This window comes from Rhinatrema bivittatum, chromosome 17 (assembly GCF_901001135.1).
Source record: "Rhinatrema bivittatum chromosome 17, aRhiBiv1.1, whole genome shotgun sequence".
Lineage (NCBI taxonomy): Eukaryota > Metazoa > Chordata > Amphibia > Gymnophiona > Rhinatrematidae > Rhinatrema > Rhinatrema bivittatum.
The window spans coordinates 27,024,448-27,048,479 of NC_042631.1; the positions used below are offsets into that span (position 1 = coordinate 27,024,448).

At 45.2% G+C, this 24,032-nt stretch overlaps 1 protein-coding gene and 1 long non-coding RNA gene across 8 annotated transcripts in view; one reads left to right on the top strand and one right to left on the bottom strand.

Moving 5' to 3' along the window:
- ABCC8 (ATP binding cassette subfamily C member 8) overlaps window positions 1-3,737 on the bottom strand; it is a 166,683-nt gene extending 162,946 nt beyond the window's left edge. For 3 of the 7 annotated variants that reach the window (XM_029582989.1, XM_029582986.1, XM_029582992.1), the window contains exon 1: window positions 2,956-3,118. In XM_029582989.1, coding sequence (XP_029438849.1) covers window positions 2,956-3,103 — 148 coding nt within the window. In that variant the 5' untranslated portion in view covers window positions 3,104-3,118. Of the gene's footprint in view, window positions 1-768; window positions 1,694-2,955; window positions 3,463-3,586 lie in introns of those variants that run through there. The other 4 variants (XM_029582987.1, XM_029582988.1, XM_029582994.1 and 1 more) reach the window with 4 other exon arrangements.
- Window positions 3,040-24,032, top strand: part of LOC115079418 — a 32,796-nt gene continuing 11,803 nt past the window's right edge. The window contains exon 1 of the long non-coding RNA XR_003853285.1: window positions 3,040-3,163. This is a non-coding gene — a long non-coding RNA (uncharacterized LOC115079418). The remainder of the gene's footprint in view (window positions 3,164-24,032) is intronic.

Consider the following 24,032-nt stretch of genomic DNA (forward strand, 5'->3'; position numbering starts at 1 on the left):
GGGTCTATGATCAGCGCACCCCTCTTCCCCCAAGAACGATCTTACAAAATCACAGAACTGGGACCTGCTGGCCTTATAGGGGAGCAATATTCAGAAGTTTTCACATGGGTAAGTGTGTGTTTACCCACATAAAAACATGGTTTGAAAGTTACCCCCCCACCCCCTAGAACAGGTAAAACTATGCAAGTTCTTTCAAAGCACACACACTTTTGCTCATATAAAAAAAAGTGAATGGGGCTAGGTCAGGGGAGGGAAAGTATGTGTTGTGATTACATTTTCAAAACACCAACACACTGTGTGCATGCCACGAACATTTATTTTCAAAGAAAAATGAGCTTACAGGCAGTACCAAAACTGTCTTCATAATGTACACCAACCACAAAGGCAAATGCACCGGAAGCGAGGAAACATGATCAGTGATGTGATACCAATTTCTTATCAAGGGGTTCTCACCAGCTCTGTTCCACTTGGTGATGCACTGCTTTCCACACATTTATTTAATCCTCCACCATTTCTCTCCAGATAACAAAAAGTACATTGCACATAAAACATACAACTCAACACTGAAAACCACATTAAAATCATGGGCGTTTTGGCAGATTTTGAAATTGGATCATTTAGATAATATGAATTATCTAAAACTATTGTACATGAGCTTTTAAAACCACAGAAATTCTTTCTTCACATATAAAACCGGACATTATTCATATCTGAAGACAAGAACTATGCAGTCTTGATAAATCATGAATATTTTTGGATAATACTTACATTGATCCAATAAATGTGATCACAGCCTGCACAGAATCCAGTAGCCATACAGCTACAATTATTAAACTGAAAATAAAATGCTTTTTTCTTCCTCTGTCTGGGTGGGTGCTAGTCTCTGTTTTCTGGTTTCCTTCTTGTCTATCTTCTCCTGTTTCCTTTCCAAGACCCTCCTTTCCATTTTATTGGTCTTCTTTATCTTGTCTTTACCACTTCCTCCCCTCCCCCTCTCTGAGGTTGATCTTTTTCTTTTATCTCATTTTCCTCCATTTCTCTTTGCTCTCCCTCTTAATCTCTCACTTGCATGACGACCTCTTCTTTTTTTCACCCCTCCTCCCTTCACTCCTTTCCTTTCCTCCAGTTCTCCCTGCTCAACATTCTCTCCTTTCAGCTCTCCATCTGCCCCTCAATGGATGCTCCCCCATCAATCTCCTGTTATATGGCTCCCTTCTCCCTCTATAACCACTCCCCATCAGTCTCATACTGACTCACTCCAACCATCCCCTCTTACTCTTGCCACCTCTCAACCATCTCATTTCACTCCACCAGCTCATGCTATTCCAACCATTCCAGACTTACTCCTTATTATCCCCTCTCATGCTGTTCCAATCACCCTCTGTTTGATTCTTTCATAACCCCCCATCATTCCCTTATATAATCTTCCCTTTCCCCCAGTATCTTTATCTGGCTCAGCCTCTTATGCACTTTTCCCCATCACCCATTCTGGCTGTTATACCTCCAACCTACACCAAACCATTCTCCTCACCTCTCTATGTGTGTATCTGTCTCTCCAACCATTCCTTCCAATGAATGCCTATGCCTCTCTCTCTCTCACCCCTTGCTCTCCACCCCCATCATCGCTCTGGCTCTTTGTCACTCTCCCTCCTCCTTCACCACCTCTGCCCCACTCCCACATCACTGGCATTCTTTCATACACCTCCTGCCACACAAATGCCTACCTCCTTTTCCACCAGCTTTCTTGCACCCTTGCACTCTCCCACTACATTCTATCAAAGACAAACCCTCCACATGGTTCACTTGTATCTTTTAACCCTGCCCTTTCTCACCCCATCCCTCCTCCCCCATCCTAGCCCTCACACCAATTGCAAAACACATGGAAGCATGGACCACGGGGAGAATGTAAGTTGCCAAACAATCCAAGTTTTCAGTCCTGACTTCAGCCTCAGAGTTCACCCCCCCCCCCTCTCACATCCTTAAAATGCATCCCTTTCGCACTGCACCCCAAGCATTCACCCTCTCCTCATTTCCCCCCATCACTCACCCCTCCTTGCACAGCCTCCCCTAGCATTCACCTCCTCAGAAATGGCTCACAGGCATCCCAGGTGTGGCCCAGGGAGGGCTGTTCCTGCTCCAGCCCTTCCCCTCCTGCCCTGCCAGCAACAGGCAGATCCTAGGGGAAAAGAGTAGAGGGGTTGGATTTGATACAGGACAGCAAAGAAGAGCCCCCCCTCCTCTCCATTTGTCGTCGTTTCCCCCCCCCCCCCCTTTTTCCATTTGCTGCTTTTTTATTCTGGGACAGAAGAGATGGTGGCTGGAGCAGTGATGTTAGAGGCTCTTCTTTGCTAGGCAGCCTCTGCTCCAGCCTCATCTCCTCCCCTTCTAGCTCTTTAGGCTTGCTTCCTGGGAGGGGAGGGGTGAAGCAGGAACTGTGCATTAGAGTCAGTGCAGAAGACCCTAGCCATTAAGCATAGCCACAAATTCAAATTAAAGGTTCACAACATGGAATAGATTCATTGAGTTTATTGCATGTTAGAACAGAAATATCTGTTTGCTGTCTCTAAGCAATTTTAGAAAATAGTCTGTCACAGCTGATCTATGATTTCTAAGGATTACTGCGCAAAAAACAAAAGCAAGAACACAATTCCACACAATACTTGTCATATTATCAAATAAATATATGAAATTAACAATTATTCAATAGACGCAGAATTAAAATTTATATAACCTGCAATACAGATTAATTTGATCTGTATTACTATTCAATTGCCACTCATGTCTCCTGCAAAGGACAAATCGGCTCTTAAAATCTAATCCGTAAAAAAAGGTCCACTGCATGCAGATATAGCGCAGCAAAGAAAGATCACAATGCAAGAGGGCAGGTTATAAAATCCATGCATGAAGCACGGGCTCCCGACGCAGGACATTCCATCCCTAGAAATCTCGACTTACCTATAAATAATATGGGGAAGGTTATAAACAGCAGGAACACATGGGGCACCACATTCAGAGCATCCACAAAGCAGCCGTTATTCAGCACTCCATTGTCCACGTTGTATGCAGCCGAGTTATTGTCATTCCCACAGAAAGCCAAGGACATGGTTGAGCTGGGACTCTGCTCGGAGCGGAAAGGACACGAGATACAAAGCACACAATTTCGGTTGGTTTGGTTGTTGTGTTTTTTTTTTTTTTCTAACAAAAAATTCTACCTTGGGTATCTATTGAAAGGGAAAGCAATAGACGCCGGATTCTTCCCTGGGAGCTCCATGACAATTTGGGACGAGCCTACCAAATGTCTCCGCTTGCCTCCTCCGCCTCAGCACTTTGCCAACACGGGCGCGAGGAGACCTGCAGCGCGCGAACTGACTCCTGCCGCACGCGCTCCCGGGCTCCTGCACGCGCGGGGTCCTCGGGCGAAGCGCGAGCTCAGGAGGAGCAGCGATGGAACGCGGCTCGTGCGGGCTGCGAGTGCGGCCGGTGGGACCTAGCGGGCGCCCTTCTCAGGCCTCTGCCCCGGGGGGGGGACGGGGACCCCGCACCTCCCTCTCTCTCTCTCGCAGGGGGGACCGGGAAGGGGGAGTACCTGGAGGAGCCGATGAGAGGATAAGAGCATGGAAGGGACGGTGTGGGAAGAGATGCAGGGGGAGGAGGGGGACAGTGAAGCGCTACGAATGTCGGCAGCTGTGCTCTGCCGGGTGAGGCAAGCTCTGCTCTCAGAAAAAGAATGTGCTCAGTGCAAGTGATGGGAGGTGAGGCCAGGCAGAGAGACTTCCAGAGCCCCCTTCAGCACATCACGGGGTGAGAGAGGTGGTGGAGGGAGAGAACTGAACCAGAGATGGAGGGACGAGAGGAAAGAGTGCAAAGGTGACAAAGAGTGCAAGTAAAAGAGATTGGGGCTCCTGAAATGAGGGAGTAGTAGATGGAACCTGCGCCCCCCCCCCCCCCCCAGAGTTCCTGCCCATGCATGTCTAGGAAGTTGTCATGTGTATATGCTGACATTTTCCTTGCTGAAATTATATTTAGAAGATAACCAATTGCTAAAATAATGTCTCTTCCTTTACCCTATCACTCTGACGAGCAAAGTTGCTTTTTGCTTGGCAAATAGTTGCAATCCTCCTGCTCCAAATTTTAGGGATGTGAATCGTGTCCTCGATCGTCTTAACGATCGATTTCGGCTGGGAGGGGGAGGGAATCGTATTGTTGCCGTTTGGGGGGGTAAAATATCATGAAAAATCGTTAAAAATCGTGAAAAATCGAAAAATCGAAAAACCGGCACATTAAAACCCCCTAAAACCCACCCCCGACCCTTTAAATTAAATCCCCCACCCTCCCGAACCCCCCCCCCCAAATAACTTAAATAACCTGCGGGTCCAGCGGCGGTCCGGAACGGCAGCGGTCCGGAACGGGCTCCTGCTCTGAATCTTGTCGTCTTCAGCCGGCGCCATTTTCCAAAATGGCGCCGAAAAATGGCGGCGGCCATAGACGAAAAAGATTGGACGGCAGGAGGTCCTTCCGGACCCCCGCTGGACTTTTGGCAAGTCTCGTGGGGGTCAGGAGGCCCCCCACAAGCTGGCCAAAAGTTCCTGGAGGTCCAGCGGGGGTCAGGGAGCGATTTCCCGCCGCGAATCGTTTTCGTACGGAAAATGGCGCCGGCAGGAGATCGACTGCAGGAGGTCGTTCAGCGAGGCGCCGGAACCCTCGCTGAACGACCTCCTGCAGTCGATCTCCTGCCGGCGCCATTTTCCGTACGGAAACGATTCGCGGCGGGAAATCGCTCCCTGACCCCCGCTGGACCTCCAGGAACTTTTGGCCAGCTTGTGGGGGGCCTCCTGACCCCCACGAGACTTGCCAAAAGTCCAGCGGGGGTCCGGAAGGACCTCCTGCCGTCCAATCTTTTTCGTCTATGGCCGCCGCCATTTTTCGGCGCCATTTTGGAAAATGGCGCCGGCTGAAGACGACAAGATTCAGAGCAGGAGCCCGTTCCGGACCGCTGCCGTTCCGGACCGCCGCTGGACCCGCAGGTTATTTAAGTTATTTGGGGGGGGGGTTCGGGAGGGTGGGGGATTTAATTTAAAGGGTCGGGGGTGGGTTTTAGGGGGTTTTAGTGTGCCGGCTCACGATTCTAACGATTTATAACGATAAATCGTTAGAATCTGTATTGTATTGTGTTCCATAACGGTTTAAGACGATATTAAAATTATCGGACGATAATTTTAATCGTCCTAAAACGATTCACATCCCTACCAAATTTTGCTGAAGTCTGGGGCTTCAACCAGGAAGCTCACACCAGATCTTAAAGTAACCATAGTAGGCTCTAGGAGGGGTGTTTTATGTTCTTGGCAAACCATTTTGTCTCTTTTTTTTTTTTATAACATGGTGTTTCGTTTCCATCAAAGTCAATGAAAGGAAGCAATTCGTGTGATGTTTGCCTATAACATTATGGGTTTCCAGGAAATTGGTATATGGAGTGAGAAGCAGAATAGCATCCACATTGGCATCAATACTTGAAGGCATATGGGGGGGGGGGGGGGGGGGTAGGGCAACAGCACCCCACATCACCAAGGAAGGGGCACACCTTGGATAGGCAGAACATTGGGGGAGGGGGCAGGGATCACGTTGAGGTACCTCACGGTCCCATTGGGAACCCGTCTCTTTTGCTTCCTTCCAGGCTTCTGTCCAGATCCTTATCTGTTCTGTAACTTTTTTCTCTTTTCCCTCTGTCTCCTGTTCAGGTCTCTCACTCCTGCTCTCTTCCATATTCTTCTCTCCCATCTCACGGGCAGCAGAACACCCTTTTTGCTGGGAGGAGCCAAACAAAAGTTTCGCCCCCTGCCCTAAGCTCCATAGTTGCTGATGCCGCGTGTGGGGTTAAAAAGTTGGTTGAACTCTAACCCCAGTGGCCTACCCTGTCCTGCTGCCTACGAATCACATCCACTGCTGTGCTGCAGGGAGATCGAACTCCACTCCCTTATTAAATTCTTATTTGAGAGCAGAGATCCCTTCCCCTACTGGACTAGAAGTGGTAGGAGCCCCCTTAGAAATTGGTAGACCCCCCCTGTTCTCCTTTCTAAATCCCTCTCTCTTGCATTTCTCCCCACACAATTCTCCCCTAGCACAGCAGAACTGGGGATAGCCCCTTGATAGGGGCTGCATCGAGAGCCCCTGATCAGAAAACTTAATAGAACATCACTGCTCCCCCTTCTAAGCCCCCCATTATCTCCCATCTCTTCCCACATAGTCCTTGCCTTGTTCTGGTACTGCCCCTTGCCCCCGATTTCACCTACTTTCTTTCTCCACTTTGCCGGCCTGCCATGGTCCTCTGGGACCATGGCAGGCCGGCAGCAGCATGCAGAGATCCTGCGCGCCTGGCCTTGCTGTACCCTGTGAAGGAGGGTAGACAGGGGAGTGGTGTCTCCCTGGAGTCTGTGAAGGAGGGTAGGCAGGGGAGTGGTGTCTCCCTGGCCCCTGTTGCAGGAGCTTTAGAGGAAGCCCTGCTATGCCACACATGCAGCTGCAGGGACATAAGACAGGGATGTATTCTTTGTTTCATTTTGAGCTTGTGCTTCTCAACTCGTCCCACCCTCCCTCCACCCCTTGTGCTGAAAGATTCCACGCATGCAGGAGCCTCGGAGCATGAAGCACAAGACTCCCCCCTCCCCCTCTCTTGGGTCAGCCAGAGCCATTGTGAAGGATGGCTCTGGTGGGGCAGGAGAGACTGCAGATCGCTCCTGCTCTTTTTATACTTGGGAACCTACAAGGTAGGGGGTAGGGTCAAGGAGAAGACACCACCAGCAGGGTTAGGGTGGTCTACTTTTGGAGTAGCAGCGAGGGTTTGCAAGCGGAATGAGGCTAGCACATTGTCACTTTTGGAGCGGGGGCTTTTGAGCACTTTTGTTTTGGGTGTGGAGGGGTGGGCTTTTGATTCCGTGACTGGGCTTCAGGCCCATTTGAGGGGGGGAGTGATACAGATTGCATGTGCTGCTGCTAATATTTTTGTATTCCCATCCATGAGAACAGTTCTGTGGCATTCACTAAACTGCGGTATTCAAGAAGTGCAGTTTAGTGAATACCAATGTAACTAAAGCGCGTTAAAACTGAGGTTTTATGCATGTTAGTTAAATAGGCCTTATTGTATGTTGTTTTTTTCATTTTGAGAGTTGTATGATGGAGGACTTTAGTCTAGGAAGGATACATTTCCTATTTGTTTTGTAAATTTAATAAATATAATAATTAAGACAGAAACATGACAGCATAAAAAGCCCATATGGCCCATCAAGTCAGTCCACCCACACCATAATGCGACTTGTCCACCCACACCATCTGCACTTAACTATAGGCCTGCTTAAGGTTACTGAGGCGGTTTGGGGTGCCATGCAATAATATTCATTTGGTGTGTGTTCCCCACTTGTGAGTAAGACTTGTGGCATGAGGTGTAGTGACTATTTCCTTTACCGTGATATCGTCTGTCTTAGGTGAATGCTGCTGTATTAGATCAAGGAGTGTATGAGCAATGGCATAAGTCATCTCACTGTAAGACTATATTATACATGTATCTGGCATTAGTGAATAAACAGGTGGTCCTGCTGGGCTGGGGAAGAGATTAACAAGAACATTTCAAGCCTTGGAATCTGCTGCGGGAAGATAGTGGGGGTTCAAAAGAGGACTGGACAAGGTCCTGCAGGAAAAGTCCATAAACAGGTATTAGCCAGGAAGAGTTGGGAAAGCCAGTGCTTAACTCTGGGAGAGAGATATAAGAAATAGATCAACTGTTGGGGATCCGGACTGGCCACTGTCAGAGACAGGATGCTGGGCTTGATGGACCATGGTCTGATCCAGCATGGCACTTCTTATGCCCTTAAAATAAATGGGGGACAGTTCTGCTCAATTTGTTTTTTTCACTATACACAAGTATATGTGGTTGGGGGATTTGAGAGGATCCGAGATGAAATAGAAAATTACAGTTGGAGGTGGGGCAAAGGACACAGGCACAAAGAAAATGCCCCTGGTGTGACCCATGTGGTGTGACTAGAACATTCTAGATCTGTACCTTACCTTGTTCTTATACAAAATCAGCAACTGATCACATACAGTTCTACATTTTCATGCACACAGTGTAGATAACACACCCTCATAAACTACTCCTAATGGTACATGCAGACCTAAAGCATGAAAGCATGCTAACATAGGACTTTTATCTTGAATATCTGCTACAAGAAAATATTCTTTCCTCTTCAGTGTAGAGCAATGGGATACAGTTCTCAAGAGAGATGAATCCATTTTGTATTTTACAAATTAATGGAAAGGCAATAGTCTCTAAGCATTCTTCATTCTGTCAACTTGCTGCTTCAACTAGATGCACATTTATATTCTATAAAGAGCATGCAGGAGATCTACTGAAAGCAAAACTATTTTCCTCCAGGAAATCTGGAAGTTTTGTGCTAGGGATTCAATATATCCTAGATCTGCATTGGGCAACGAACATAGCTTTTAATGTCTGAGTGGATGTTCTTTCATTATCTTCTTGAGTTTATAGCCTTTGACATTATCACTTCTAAGTGGACCCCATAGCTGTGGTGAAAATGAAATCATTTTCCCACCTAATAGGCACAATCAAGACAGGAGTAGCCAGATATTCCCACAGAGGCACTATGCTTCAAATAGGCTGAACTTAAGATGTCAACAGCTGTAAATGTTATATTATTATAGTGGCAACGATATTCAGAGGTTCTGAAAATGCTCCTTCAGAACTGCTCTGAACAGTGGTGAAAAAGTAAGTCTCGTCTACAGCATCAATGTAATTTAAGTGCAAGAAGGCAAAGATTGGATTCGTGGCATAACCATTAATAGATTTATTTAGATTGTTTTGATATACTGATACTCAAAACTAGGGTCTTATCGTATCGGTTTATAGCAAAACAAGGGGTAACCAATTAACTAGAAAGATAAAGTTACAATGAACAGGGATTTACAGAGTGGGAGAGTTTAGATACAGCTGACAGTTCTACATAGCTACAGGTATTCGGCCAGAAGGGAAATAATGCCTACATTTTAAAAGGCATGTGTGTGTAAAAATCGGGGATTATGCCTGTGGCCGGGCCTTGCGTTCGCCGCGCACATTTTAGAATGGGCCCAGCCACGCATGTAACCCCCGATACATGCACAAGTGCCAGGCCTGCTGAACGGGGCGGGATCTGGGCGGTGAGGCTCGGGGCGGGAGGCAGGCCAGGACAGCGCCATTAGACGCTGTCCCGGGGAAGCGCATGCCGGTAGCCGGCTGGTGCGCGGAGTTTCCTTCTGCTCTGGAGGAGCAATAAGTACAAAAAAAAAAAAGGGATAGGTAGGGTTAGTTTAGGGGTCGAAGAGGAAAGAGGAAGAGAGAGGAAGGATAGGGTGAGGGATAAGTAAGTTTCCTCCCAGTCCGCACCTTTTATTGCAGTGGACTGGGAGGGAACTGGGGAAGCTCTACCCATGTCACTGCGTGTATTATTCTAAAATTCCTCCCTCCCCTCCCCGTGCACGGAGCAGGCCATCCATCCACACATGCGTGCGCGAACATGAAAATCCAGCGCTGGAAACATATTTTATAGCGTGTGCGCATATTATAAAATAGCTGTGCACACATTTTAAAACCTACCCTTAAGTGTATTAACATTACTCCATCCTTTGAGCAAATCAAAAAGTGATATTTAAAATATTTGAGCAGGAAAGTTTCCAATCTGGCTGGGATCTCATTTGTAAGACACAAAAAGACCGAGATGACAGCATTTAAAATCAGGATAAATTTGATTAAGCCACCTGGTGGCTTACATTGATCATAACATGAATTAGTTTAGGTATGAATGCAAACATAACTAGTGATACCTTGTAACAAATTGTAGCAGGAGCATTTTATTGAAATACATGCATTGTAGCAATATACTGCAACACGCTAAAGCAGTGTTGCCCAACCTAGCCCTGGAGCATTATCCTGAAAATCAGATTACTGATCAGTCTTTCCAAAAATCTTATTCCTATTTCTGAGTCCTGGTTTTGAGATCCTGAAGGGGGGGGGGGGGGATCTCCAGCTTCTCTCCCCCTGCTCTCCCCCTGCTCCCACTGCTTCTTGCTTGAGAGTCTGGGGAATCTCTAGCTCCAACCTCTGTGGGTCACTTCTTGCTCGTAGAGCCATGCATAATCCTCTAAAGTACTGAGCTTGCTCCAAGGGACTATATACCCCAAGAAGCCTATCCCCCCCCCCCCCCACCCAAAAGATGGGGTTTTGGAACGGGGAGGATTTAAAAATGCAAAGCCCATTCCCAATGCTGGGAATTGTATTAGTGACGGGCAAAGCCCCTGTCACATATGTGAAACCCTAGGTAAGTAGTTGGTACATTTCAGTCGCCCCTATGGAAAGAGGAATCATGGTTTTGACTGAGGGTGTGCTGAGCTTGCTCAAGGCTGTGTGTGTGTGTGTGTGTGTGCGTGTGCGTGGTGGGGAGCAGGGAGAATGCATGCGACATCAGGACCCTGCAGTGCAGGAAATTCCGAGGAACCATGCAGACCGATCATGAGGGGGAAAGGGGCCAAACCGAGCGCAACATCTAATGTTAATGTGCAGACAAAGACTGAAATGATCTACGTCGACGCTGGCAAGATAAGCCACCGGCGCTCCCATTCACAGCGACACTGGGAGCTTGCTCCTCGGGCACTGCTGACGTAGCGATGCAGAAACCGCCAGCAGTGTCCCACGGTCCTGGCTGAAGAGAGAGACTGGAAGAGGGAGGGTGATGGTGGGGACAGGAAGGGAGGGCTTTTTGCTGGACTGGGGAGAAGGCTCTGGCCCTTTACACACTGTAAAGATTACTCCGAGGGATTTGGGTGGCAGAGCAGTTTCTATTTTTCCCCCCATTGAGTGGGGAAAATGGCAATAGGGCCACCAGATCTGGACTACACTTTTTATTTTTTAAGTCACTTCTTAACCTGCTGCATAATTTTGAACCTAACCGGTGATATTCAAAGATAGCTGTTAGGGATACCTAAGATAAATGATCCATTGGAGGCTTTTTGGAATATTGGCTCTTAAGTGTTCAGTTGAATATACCTAGTTAAAGATACCCAAGTGACTTCAGGACAGCTATTATTATTACTATTATCATTTAGATGATTCGATGGTGCAGTGGCAGCCCAGAGTGCTCCTTAGCTCTAGGCCTGGTCAACATCAATTTTCAAAATGGCATTGGACAGCCATTTCCCCTATCACTCATGTGGGAGATTTTTTCCAAGTCAGCTGTGTTATTTTAGTTACATAGGATTTCCTATGCATTAGCTGCTTTGCAAGGATTTGCAAAATTTAAGCAAACGTTGTATCCAGCTCCATAAGAGCAAATATCCTAGATCCAACTAGCACCGCCCACTGTCCACCCACTATCATGCCAGCTAAGAGATAGCCAGTAAGTTACCTATCCAGCTAGCAAGCACTAAACGAGCTTTGAATACTGGGCCCATAAGTGAATAATAGTGCAAAGTTTTCTTTCTTCATATCTCATAATAAGACTATGGGGTTTATGACGAACTTATCAGGTGGCAGATTTGAAATAAGAAAAATGTAGTACTTCGTTCCACAGCACATAAAGCTACCCTGTATAACTCATTGCCACAGGGTGCTGTGACAGCAAATAGTATAACTGGGTTCAAAGAAGAATTAGACATATTTATGGGAAATCAATCCTATGCAATTTAACAGAACAGGCAGGGATGCCTCCCTGTTGAATGCATGACTAACGCTTCACTGCTGTGAACCGGAGAAGTATGACAGCAGGTAGACAACGCCACACATGATCTGCTTCATGTGCATGTCCTCTAAGTACCCATTATTTACCATTATCAGAGATGGGATACTGGGTTGTTCAGGCCCCTGGTGAGAGAATACCACTTCTGCAAGTCTTATGCTTTTTAGCTTATCTGTATCTCTCTGACAGGCACAGCACAGGTGAATGCCCTCGGTGACCTTTCTCACTATCTAATCGTTTCCGGGGATATTCTTTTCTGAAGGATGCCAAAATAAACAAAGCTGCAGTTCTAAAGTGCTGAAATATTCATAAAAATCAGACCACGCGTGCCTTTTAGTGCAAGTAATACCAACTTTGTAGCCATTCCTTGTCATTTGTTTGCTGAATCTATAACTATAAATCCCACTCTGTAAACTGTCATGATCTATACATGGGACAACAGTATATAAAAGGTATAAATAAATAAAATAAGTAAAACATCGTCTGATATGTCATCAGAGTTCCAGTTCTGGGAGTGAATCTGAGGGGAAGGGGAGGATAGGCTGATACCCCTCCCCCTTACTCAACAGGCTGAGCAGGGGTATAGGGAGCAGCTGCCCCGGGAACGGGGGAATAATCTTCCCCCTTTTATTTCCCTCTCTAGGTTCTCTGTGCAAAGCTGAACCTAGTGGACTGGAAGTGATGCCTGGGCTCACTAGCGCTTGAAAGGAAAACACATTCACCGCATACCTGGCAACACTTTAAAAGGTCACGTGGCAAGCAGTGGCTCTCAGCCTGTGCAAAATGAAATATTTACTTGAAAGATATCGGGATGGGAGTTCTTCTAGCAGCTTTTTTTCTTCCACCCTGCCCTCCCCCTCCAAGTAAGCTGGCATATTGGCAAAGCAAAAACAAAATGACATCACAGGTACAGGTTTGGGGCTGTTTCAACCTAAATATTTAGACTGTGTATCTGCCACAGTGGTTTATACAGGGGAAAAGCCTGACTTGGTCAAGTGAGTTGGCTGATTTAAGTTTGAGTTTGTGGACATGTTTGCTATTGCCGTGCCAGTGGGATCGGCTTATTCATTTGAAGGGCGGGCGGGGGAAATTTATGGCAATCGAGTAATATTTTGGTCTAAAAAAAAAGACAATGCCAAGAATGCAGATGTAGATAAGCTTGCTTGCCATCAGAGATAAAATTGGTTGGAAATAAATAAATATTGAAGGAAGCTATTGTTCCAGAATAAGGCTTACATTTCTGTTAAAGCATCAGTACTGAGAAATGCTTTTGGATAACTTATTTGCCCATTAAAATGACTATGAGTCCCCTATTTACATTGCTCATTCCTGATGAAATATTAGTTTATGAAATATTGAAAGCTCCTCTTACTTCTGAATCTAAGTCAGGGACTGCTGATTGTTATTTCAACGCTTTGCAGGCATCACATTAAAAATCAGGCCCTGCATGTGTCAAAGCCATTTACATACATGGATGGCTCTTCCAAAACAGAGCGAGGCTTTGAGTGCATGAAAGAGTGTGCATAACCCAGCTGTGTGCGCACTTTTATGCAGACTGCAGAGTGGTGGTCCAGGGGTGGAGTTAGAACTTATGCACAGGCTTTTGGATTTTATAAAGTAGGCGCATAAGTTACACATTCTGAAGAAGAGATGTAATTTTACCCGTGTTATGTTTAATGGCTTGCGGGACATCCCCACAAGCTGCCGCACTCACCCCGATGCTGCCGGACACTCGGGCCCCTCTCTTCCTCGACAAAAGCTGCCAGCATCCTTCCACGCAGCAGGTCTCCACCAGAACCGGCACCTCCAGTGCTGTCCCTTAGGCACGCATTCCCAACATCCTTGTATTTAAAGGGCCCATGACGGGAAAAGGCTGAGGCTCTCCTTGATGACATCACCACCTCCAGCCCTATAAAAGGGCCTTTCAGATGCCCCTGCTTTGCCTCAGCAACAGGTCCTCCTACTTTGAGTAGAGCATGTTGCCAGCATCCTTCGTCCTGTGTCCTGCCTCGTCCAGCCTTGCCTCTTCTCCCCAGTCTGCCCAGCCTCATTGTATCCAGTCTCCTTGCCCGCCTGCCATTCCTTCTATGTCAGTCCTCCTCATCTTCCTACAGACTGACCACTGGTTTTGACCCCTTGCCTGGACTCTGACTATTCTGATTGCCACCCGCCTCTGACCCTTGCCTGACCCTGGACCTTTATCTACACCATCCCTCATGAGACCATCGCTTAAGTCCTGTTGGCCCCCAGAACCCAAGGGCTCAACCTGCGGGAAAAGGGGCTGATATAGGTGAAGTCCTAGATCAGTCTCATGCCAGCCAGTCTCAGCCAGGTGTCCATGTGGGCCTACGGGGTTTGCCCCATAGGCTGCACCAACCCCACCACAGCCACAAGGGTTCACAATGCTTACAACCTGAGCATTTTACAGTGATTGCATTTCTCTCCCTAAGCATTAATATGGGTAGAACAATTTTCAAATTGATTTTACTCCTGTTAACTGGCCATTGGGAAAGTGTCATCCCTGAATGTGGCTGGAAGTCCACACATTCATCCATAAAATGCACTCTTTTAGCCGCATTGAGAAGAAGCATTTCTGGAAGGAAGGGGAGAGGGGAAAATATGCACATAGATTGCAGTTTTCATTTCTACATGCGTCACTTTTCCAGCAAATTTCTGCTTGCAGAAAAAGCAGATGCACGTGACCGCGTGTATTTTTTTGTGCCTCCAGCAAGTTCTGAAGCAAAAGTAGGCGTGCGCTTTCCCTTTGAGAATTGGTGGGATGTCCACGAGGAGAGAGAGTACATGCAGTCTCCCCCCTCCCCAATATGAACACTGAAAATTGCCCCCACAATGAACAGTGGATGAACAGACTCGCATGAAAAAAGGAGCCATCATATCTCAGTTATCATCAATAACTGTCAAAATATTTTTTTTAAATATACCATTCATACATTGCAGGAACAAATTGCAGTCTCTTGATACCAGCCTTCAAAATCTGCCAACAAGTCTGAGTTTTGGTTGTTTAGGGGATTCCCAATATGAGTACATTTTGTGGATCTCCTGAAACCCAGACCTGTTGGTAGAGTTTCATGATCAGTGTTAATGATCACGTATATACATATTGTTTTTTTTTTTTTTTATATATAGGGCTTATTCTTACCTCTCGCTTTGCCTTTGTCTTATCTAAACATTATTACATTACATTATTGTATTCAGAGGGACCATGCAAATACTTACTTGTTCTTTTTTGCCAATAAAAGAACACGTAAGCACTGCCCCTATCGTTTGCAAATCTATCTCATGCATAATTCAGTGTAGACATCCTGAAAACGTGTCTGGCTAGGTGTGTCCCGAGGAATGGGTTGAGAACCCCTGCATTATAACACAAGGGAATCTATCAAGATTATTATTGCCTTGTGAATAGAATTTCATGGTAAATCCCTTCTCATTCTTTAAAGTTAGTTTCAGAACATTTGTTAATCATATCATCTGTTATTGAGTTTAAGTGACAGTCTGCTAGGTCTATGGCTTTTTTTTGTAATGGGGTCTACGTATTGGAATAAATTGCTATTTGAATTGTGGCAGGAAGGAAATTATTTGAAATTTTGTAAGAAATTAACAGCATTTTTATTTCTGCAGGTGTATTCTGAGCAGGAGCAAAACTTTATTTTCTGTCATCCCATAGTTGATTTTGGTGGAAAGTGCAATATTATGATTTTATTGTTTTATATATTTTTATATTTTAACCGTGAATTTGTAGTGTGAATTGCTTGGGTTTTCTTTTTTTATATTATTGATGGTTTTAATTTTGTGTGTAGATTATCTGCATTGAACAATATTGGAATTGTGGAATATAAGACCAGTAAATAAATAACATCTATGATCTTCACATTGACAATCATTAGACAGCAACAATAAAACGTAAAAAACAAAATCATCATCATTACTAGGACAATATTTGAAAAACTTACTTTTGTTTTCCAAATGGAGTACTTAAAAAGAAAAAAAGCAGTGTGTTAGAAATGTTAAAAATAAAGCATTTCTCCTTTCTACAATAATATTCTGTTTTGATGTTATGACAGCATATTGCTTTTGCATTCAGAAATATCTGTGATGACACAATTAATAATGATTCTGTAACAACTTCCCCATATTACATTGTGGTTGGTTCTGCCCAAGAAATCATCCACTCTTACCAAGCTAATTCAAAAGAAGGAAAAAGTAGATCCAGAATAATTACAAAAAAAAAAAAAGTCTACTCTATCATTCATAAAAGACAAGTGTGTCTCATTCCATGTGGTCAACTGCTGTCGTATATGAAAGAAGAGGTCTGGTAGTCAATATGGGGAAAAAGTCCAGAAGAAGCCTCATTGCATTTAAATAATTGACCTCATATAGGGGGTCATTTTCCAAGGAGCTACCGCAGGAGATAATTCCGCAAATTGCGCTAACAGCCGTTAACGCGATTTGCGAATGCAAATTTTTAATTTTGTATTCAGGGGGCGGAGCATATGTAAAGTAGGAAAGAGTTATCGTGTGCGGCGAAACAGCCGCAGTGTTAGCGCGGGTCCTAACGCGGCCAATAGCTACCATTTGCAGTACGTTGTGCGCTAGAGGCCGGTAAAGGTTTATCGCGGTTCACGAAGATTTGCTGGTTGTTTTATCGTGCACCGCGAAGATGTTTTCGCAATTTGTAAATACATTTGCGCAAATTGCAAAAACATCGCGGCACGTGAAGTTTCCCCGCTGCACGAAAAAAGCCTCATTTGCATGGGAAACGCCCCTTAATGCGTTACCAATGCGATATTGGAAAATGAGGCCCATAGTGATTTTATCCTCTAGTCTAGAAGTAATATCTTAATCAAAAAAGCAATGGACAGAAAATGAACTTCTGCAATAAGACATTAAACCATGAGGTCAATGTACTAAAATGTGACAACACAGACCATTACTATGCATTAATGGCCATGCTAATGGCATGCATATCAGCTGCAAGGTAAATTTCTCATGTTAAAGCTATCCTGTGATTGCAGACATTTAATGCAAAAACAAAAATTAATTATACCTCTCTGAATCATAGTTCAGTTTTCTACATTAATGGGTCATTGTTAATGTGCACATTTTAATGTGTATTATTTTATTACATGTTCATAGGTAATGAACTGTTTTGCATAATTATGCATAACATTTCCTAGTTTGCATAGAATTCACACCAGGCTTCACAAATACTGGAGTGCACTAGGTGCAAAGAGCTCCGAGCCCAGAGACTAGAGTGACAGACCTGGAGAAGCTAAAGGAGACAGAGAGGTATACATAGAGGAGATATTCAGGGACATAGCAGAGCAGTCCCACCTCCAGTCTAGCAGCCCCTGTGCTGTCTTGGAGAAGAAAGATCACCTGGAAGGAGAGCATCACATTGGTGAGTCAGGAAGCAATCCTGTAGCTAGCACCTGCTCTCAAGGTGATGTGGTATTCAGGGCACATATCCAGGGGGGAAGGGTTAGGATGGCTATTGTAGTTGGTGATTCATTCAATAAGAATGTAGATAGCTGGGTGGCTGATGGATGAGAGGATTGCCTAGTAACTTGCCTGCTTGGTGCAAAGGTGGTGGACCTCATACATCACAAAGATAGGATTTTAGATAGTGTTGTGGTGAACCCAACTGTCTTGTGGGGACCAATGAGCGATTATTTTTGTACTGGATATTTTGTTATGGGTACAAATGACAAAGAAAATTACAGGAAGTCCAGAACCTCCAGGGTAGCATTCTCAGGCATTCTCCCTATTCTATGTGCAGGACCCCAGAGGCAGGTAGAGCTCCAAAGTCTCAATGAATGGATGAGATGATGGTTCAGCTAAGAGGGTTTTAGGTTTGTAGGGAACTGGGCATCATTTTGGAGAAGGAGGGGTGCCTTTTCCAAAAGGATGGGCTTCACCTTTAACCAGAGTGGAACCAGGCTGCTGGCACTAACCTATAAAAAGGAGATAGAGCAGCTTTTAAACTAGATGATGGGGGAAAGCCGACAGTCACTCAGGCATGCATGGTTTGGAATGACATCTTTGAAGGATACTAACAGATCAAAGAAATTAGGGCATCCCAGCAGAGAAGTTGCTAAAGTAGACTAGGTGCCTTTAAACTAAAGAGTAGATTAGAGCATAAAGATTCCAAATTACCCCTGTCAACTGATAAGCAGATGGTTAATACAAACAAAAACACATATTTTGCAATGTCTGTATACAAATGCTAGAAGTTTAAAAAAAAAAAGATGGGAGAGTTAGAGTGTATAGCACTGAATGAAAAGGTTGATATAAATGCATCTCAGAGACCTGGTGGAAGGAGGACAACCAATGGGACACTGCGATACCAGGGTATAAATTATATTGAAATGATAGGATGGATCAAATTGGTGGAGGGGTGGCACTATATGTTAGAGAGAGCATGGAGTCAAACAGGATAAAGGTTCTGCAGGAAACAAAATGCAATGTTGAATCTTTTTGGATAGAAATCCCTGGTAAAAAGAATAAAATAGCAGTGGGGATGTATTACTGTCTACCTGGCCAGAATGAACAAACAGACATTGAAATGCTAAAAGAAATGAGAGAAGTTAACAAAATCAGCACAGTAATAATGGGTGATTTCAATTACCCGGGATCACTGGTGCAGGAAAGGAGGTATGATTCCATGAATACTTTTAAAGCATTTTTATTGGAAAGATTCAGAAATCCTTACTGTGGCAACTCCATACAAAATGACAGACAAGAGTAACAGGTCCCCCGACACGGTCCGTGTTTCGCGGAAGCTGCATCGGGAGGGACCGGATGACATTCAGAGTCTTTAAACAGTCATCAGGAGCGCTCCTGATGACGCGTGCGTAACTTACTTCTGCTCCAAAGGAGCAGAAGTAAGTTACAAAATGAAAAAAGTGGGAAGAGGTAGGAAGGGTAGGGTTAGGGATAGGAAAGTTCCTTAATTGGAGCACACTGGGAGGGAACTGGGCACGTATCACTGTGCATAGATTACAAAATTTCCCCCTCTGCACGCGTGAGTCGCATGTTGCCTGCTCAAGCGTGCGCGGATTTTAAAATCCGGCACGCATGTACTCGCAGCCATTGGATTTTATAACATGCACACACTGGCGCGAGCATATTATAAAATCAGCGCATCCATGTATGCATGCCAGGAACCACACGCATATGGATGAGCGCGCGGACTTTTTAAAATCGACCCCTAAGGACTGGTTAGGTCTAAAATAGTTTCCCTTCTTGTTGGTTCTTGTACAATCTGCTCCATGAAGAGTCATTTATTTCATCTAGGAACTTTACCTTTCTAGCATGTCCTGATGTGACATTCACCCAATCAATATTGGGGTAATTGAAATCATCCAATAATAACAGAAGCAAACCTTGCACATAAGCAAGTATCCGGGATCACTGGTGCAGGAAAGGAGGTATGATTCCATGAATACTTTTAAAGCATTTTTATTGGAAAGATTCAGAAATCCTTACTGTGGCAACTCCATACAAAATGACAGACAAGAGTAACAGGTCCCCCGACACGGTCCGTGTTTCGCGGAAGCTGCATCGGGAGGGACCGGATGACATTCAGAGTCTTTAAAACAGTCATCAGGAGCGCTCCTGATGACTGTTTAAAGACTCTGAATGTCATCCGGTCCCTCCCGATGCAGCTTCCGCGAAACACGGACCGTGTCGGGGGACCTGTTACTCTTGTCTGTCATTTTGTATGGAGTTGCCACAGTAAGGATTTCTGAATCTTTCCAATAAAAATGCTTTAAAAGTATTCATGGAATCATACCTCCTTTCCTGCACCAGTGATCCCGGATACTTGCTTATGTGCAAGGTTTGCTTCTGTTATTATTGGATGATTTCAATTACCCCAATATTGATTGGGTGAATGTCACATCAGGACATGCTAGAAAGGTAAAGTTCCTAGATGAAATAAATGACTCTTCATGGAGCAGATTGTACAAGAACCAACAAGAAGGGAAACTATTTTAGACCTAACCAGTCCTTAGGGGTCGATTTTAAAAAGTCCGCGCGCTCATCCATATGCGTGTGGTTCCTGGCATGCATACATGGATGCGCTGATTTTATAACATGCTCGCGCCAGTGTGTGCATGTTATAAAATCCAATGGCTGCGAGTACATGCGTGCCGGATTTTAAAATCCGCGCACGCTTGAGCAGGCAACATGCGACTCACGCGTGCAGAGGGGGAAATTTTGTAATCTATGCACAGTGATACGTGCCCAGTTCCCTCCCAGTGTGCTCCAATTAAGGAACTTTCCTATCCCTACCCTTCCTACCTCTTCCCACTTTTTTCATTTTGTAACTTACTTCTGCTCCTTTGGAGCAGAAGTAAGTTACGCACGCTGGCCGGCTGCCGGCGCACACTTCCCCGGGACAGGGCCTAATGGAGCTAAAGGAGACAGAGAGGTTTATAGAGAGGAGATATTCAGGGACATAGCAGAGCAATCCCACCTCCAATGTAGCAGCCCCTGTGCTGTCTTGGAGAAGAAAGATCACCTGGAAGAAAAGCAAAGAGCATCACATTGGTGAGACAGGAAGCCATCCTGTAGCTAGCACCTGCTCTCAAGATGATGTGGTATTCAGGGACGCATGTCCAGGAGAGAAGGGTTAGGATGACCAGGCGCATTATAAAATGTGCACGGCGCGCACAAGGCCGGCCATGCATGTGGCGCATTATAAAATGTGCACGGCGCGCACAAGGCCGGCCATGCATGTGGCTCATTATAAAATGTGCACAGCGCGCACAAGGCCGGCCATGCATGTGGCTCATTATAAAATGTGCACGGCGCGCACAAGGCCGGCCATGCATGTAACTCCAGCTTTTTACACGCATGGCCTTTTTAAAATTGGCCCATGAGTGAATTTAGTATGAGAGGTAAAAGTGTCAGAGATACTTGGCAATAGTGTTGATCACAACATCATCGAATTTGAGTTAATAAATGGAGCGAGGACATTCAAGAAATCTGTGACAGCATTTAACTTTCAAAATGGTGACTATGAGAAAATGAGGAAAATGGTTAGGAAAAACTGAAAGGAGCAGCTGCAAAGGTTGAGTTTACATCAGGCGTGGACCTTATTTAAAAATACCATCTTGGAAGCCCAGGCCAGATTATTGTACGCATTAGAAAAGGCGGAAGGAAGGCTAAATGATTGCCGACATGGTTAAAAGGTGAAATGAGAGAGGCTATATAATAGCTAAAAGAACATCTTTCAAGAAATGGAAAGAAAACAGGAAACAGCATAAGCACTGGCAAGTATTGATAAGGAAGGCAAAGAGAATTAGAAAAGAAGCTTGCTGTGGAAACAAAAACTCATAATAAAAACGTTTTCAGATACATTCGAAGTAAAAAGCCTGCGAGGGAATCAGTTGGACCATTAGATGATCAAAGGGTAAAAGAGGAACTTAGGAATGACAAGGCCATAGTAGAGAGATTAAAGGCCTAATTTTCAAAAGTCTACGTGCACCTATTCTGGGAGATCTGTGTGTGGCCAGGATGCGCACATGCAGCGCAGATTTTCAAACACCTGCAGCCATGCGCACTTCTCCTGATACGCACAGAAGAGAGGGTTTTTGAAAAAGGGGAGGGCTGGAGGCGGAGGCGGAGTCTGGGCAGGCTGAGACAGCGCTATAAGGCCCCGCCCTGCTGAAGTGCGCACCGGGAGCCAACCGGACTACGCAGGTTGCTGCTGCTCCAGATTGTGGGTAAGTTCCATAACAAGAAAATCTAGGATAGTTAGTGGGGTTTTAGGGGTCAGGGTTAGTAGAGGAAAAGGGAGGCAGGTTAGGTGGGGGGGAGGGGGTTTAAGAAGTTCCCTCCCAGTTTGCTCTTTTACTGGGGTGGACTGGGAAGGAACAGGTAATAGGGCTAATTGTGTCGCCGCGCACAGGTTGTAAAATCCCCCCCCCCCCAGTTACGGGCACAATTCAGCCCATGCATGCACCAATATAAAATTGTGCAAGCGGGTAGCAGATTTTATAACAAGCGCGATTGTTATAAAATTGCTGCGCTCGTGTGCACACGCCGGCAACCATGTGCATGTGGACTGGACACCCGCGCGTGGGTTTGAAAGTTACCATCTAAATGAATTCTTTCCTTTGGTGTTCACTGAGGAAGACGTAAGGCAGATACCCATGCTAGAAGTGATATTTAACTAAAACAAATCTCAGGGAACCTGGAAGATGTACTGGGGCAAACTGACAAACTAAAGAGTAGGAAATCACCTGGACCAAAGGGTAATCATCCCCGAGTGCTGAAAAAACTGAAAAATGAAATTGCAGAACTGCTTTTGGTAATTTGAAAACTATCATTAAAATCGTCTATAGCACCTGAAAACTGGAGGGATGTCAGGGTGATCCAGGAAACTACAGACCAGTGAGTCTTACATCTGTGCCAGGCAAAATGGAAGAAACTATCATAAGGAATAAAATTACTGAACATATAGATAGGTATAGTTTAATGGGACAAAGCAAACATGGATTTTGCCAAGGCAAGTCTTGTCTCTCCAATCTGCTACTATTTTTTGAGGGTGTAAATAAACATATTGATAAAGATGAGCCAGTTGATATAGTGTATCTGGATTTCCAGAAAACATATGAGAAAGTCCCTCAGAGACTTCTTAGGAAATTAAAAAATCATGGGATTGGGGCAGTGTCCTACTATGGATAGTTAAAAGATAGAAAACAGAGAGTAGGGCTAAATGGTAAATTTTCTCAATAAAGCAAAGTGAATAGTGGAGTGACCCAGGGATCTGTTCTGAGACCACTGCTTTTTAACATATTATAAATGACCTTGAAAAGGGAATGAGTGATCAAACTTGCCAATGATACAAAATTGTTCAAAGTTGTTAAATCACAAGGGGATTGTGAGAAATTGCAAAAGGACCTTGCAAAACTGGGAGCCTGGGCATGCAAATGGCAAATGAAATTTAATGTGGACAAGTGCAATGTGATGCACTTAGGGGACGATCTTAAAACCCGAGCACGGGGTTCCCGGCACATGCATATGGACGCAGCTATTTTATAACACACGTGCATCGCTGCATGCATGTTATAAAATACAATTCCTGCATGCACATGCGCGCCGTATTTTAATATCCACCCACGCATGAGTGGATGGATGACAAGTTGTGTGCCTAGGGAAAGGAAATTTTTGAAAAATATGCACAGCAATGCAATTGGCATATTTCCAGTTCCCTCCCAGTCAACTCTAATTAGGGAGTGGACTGGGATGGAATTTCTCTTACCCCTTCCTTCTCTGCCTCCCTTTTTCCCTTTCCTCCCTGACCCCTAAAATCCCTTTCCCTACCTTTTTTTTTTTTTTTTGGAACTTACTTCATAGATGAATAGATGAAGTAAGTTCCACCTGCTGCTGGTGCGCGCTTCCCCAGGACTGTGTCTAATGGCGCTGTCCTGGCCGACCCCGTTCACTCCCCACCATGCCCCTTTTGGATGGCCCAGCACTTCCGCACATATAGGGAGATAAGTGCGTGGCCAGGCCGTTTCTAAAATGCACTCAGTATGGCCCAGCCACGTGCATATCTCCTGGATTTTATGCGCACCAGGCTTTTAAAATTTGGGTGTTAGGGAACAATAACCCAAATTATAGCGGCACAATGCAAAGTTCCACATTGTCAGTCAGCATTCAGGAAAATATTCCAGGCATCATTGTTAACACGTTGAAATCTTTAGCTCATTGTGCAGCAGTAGCCAAGAAAGCAAATAGAATGCTTGGGATTATTAGGAAAGGAATGGAGAATAAAACAGAGAATATCATAATGCCTCTGTATTGTTCCATGATGTGACATCATCTTGAGTATTTTGTGCAGTTCAGGTCATCTCATCTCAAAAAACATATGGCAGAATTAGAAAAGATACAGAGGATAGCTGGAGAGAGATCCAAGATGGCGTCGGACTGAAAGGACGCGAACGAAGCTCCGGGGCTTTGTGCTGTATATTGTTGCCTTATTGCCTTCCTAATCGGAACTATGCCGCACACTAAGAGGAAAGGCAGACTTAGGGAAGTTTCCTCAGCGAGCCCTAGTCTGCCGAGTTCGCAGACCTTAATCCCGGACCTGTTTGCTTAGGCAGCCAGACCTCCAGAGAGTCCCGCGCTTGCGGCAGCGAGTGAGCAGTCGTTACCGCTTGCGGGCGAAATAACGCTAAGTCCTGGAGCACCGCTGACTCCCTCCCCCCCTGCAAGGACACAGCCTGAAAA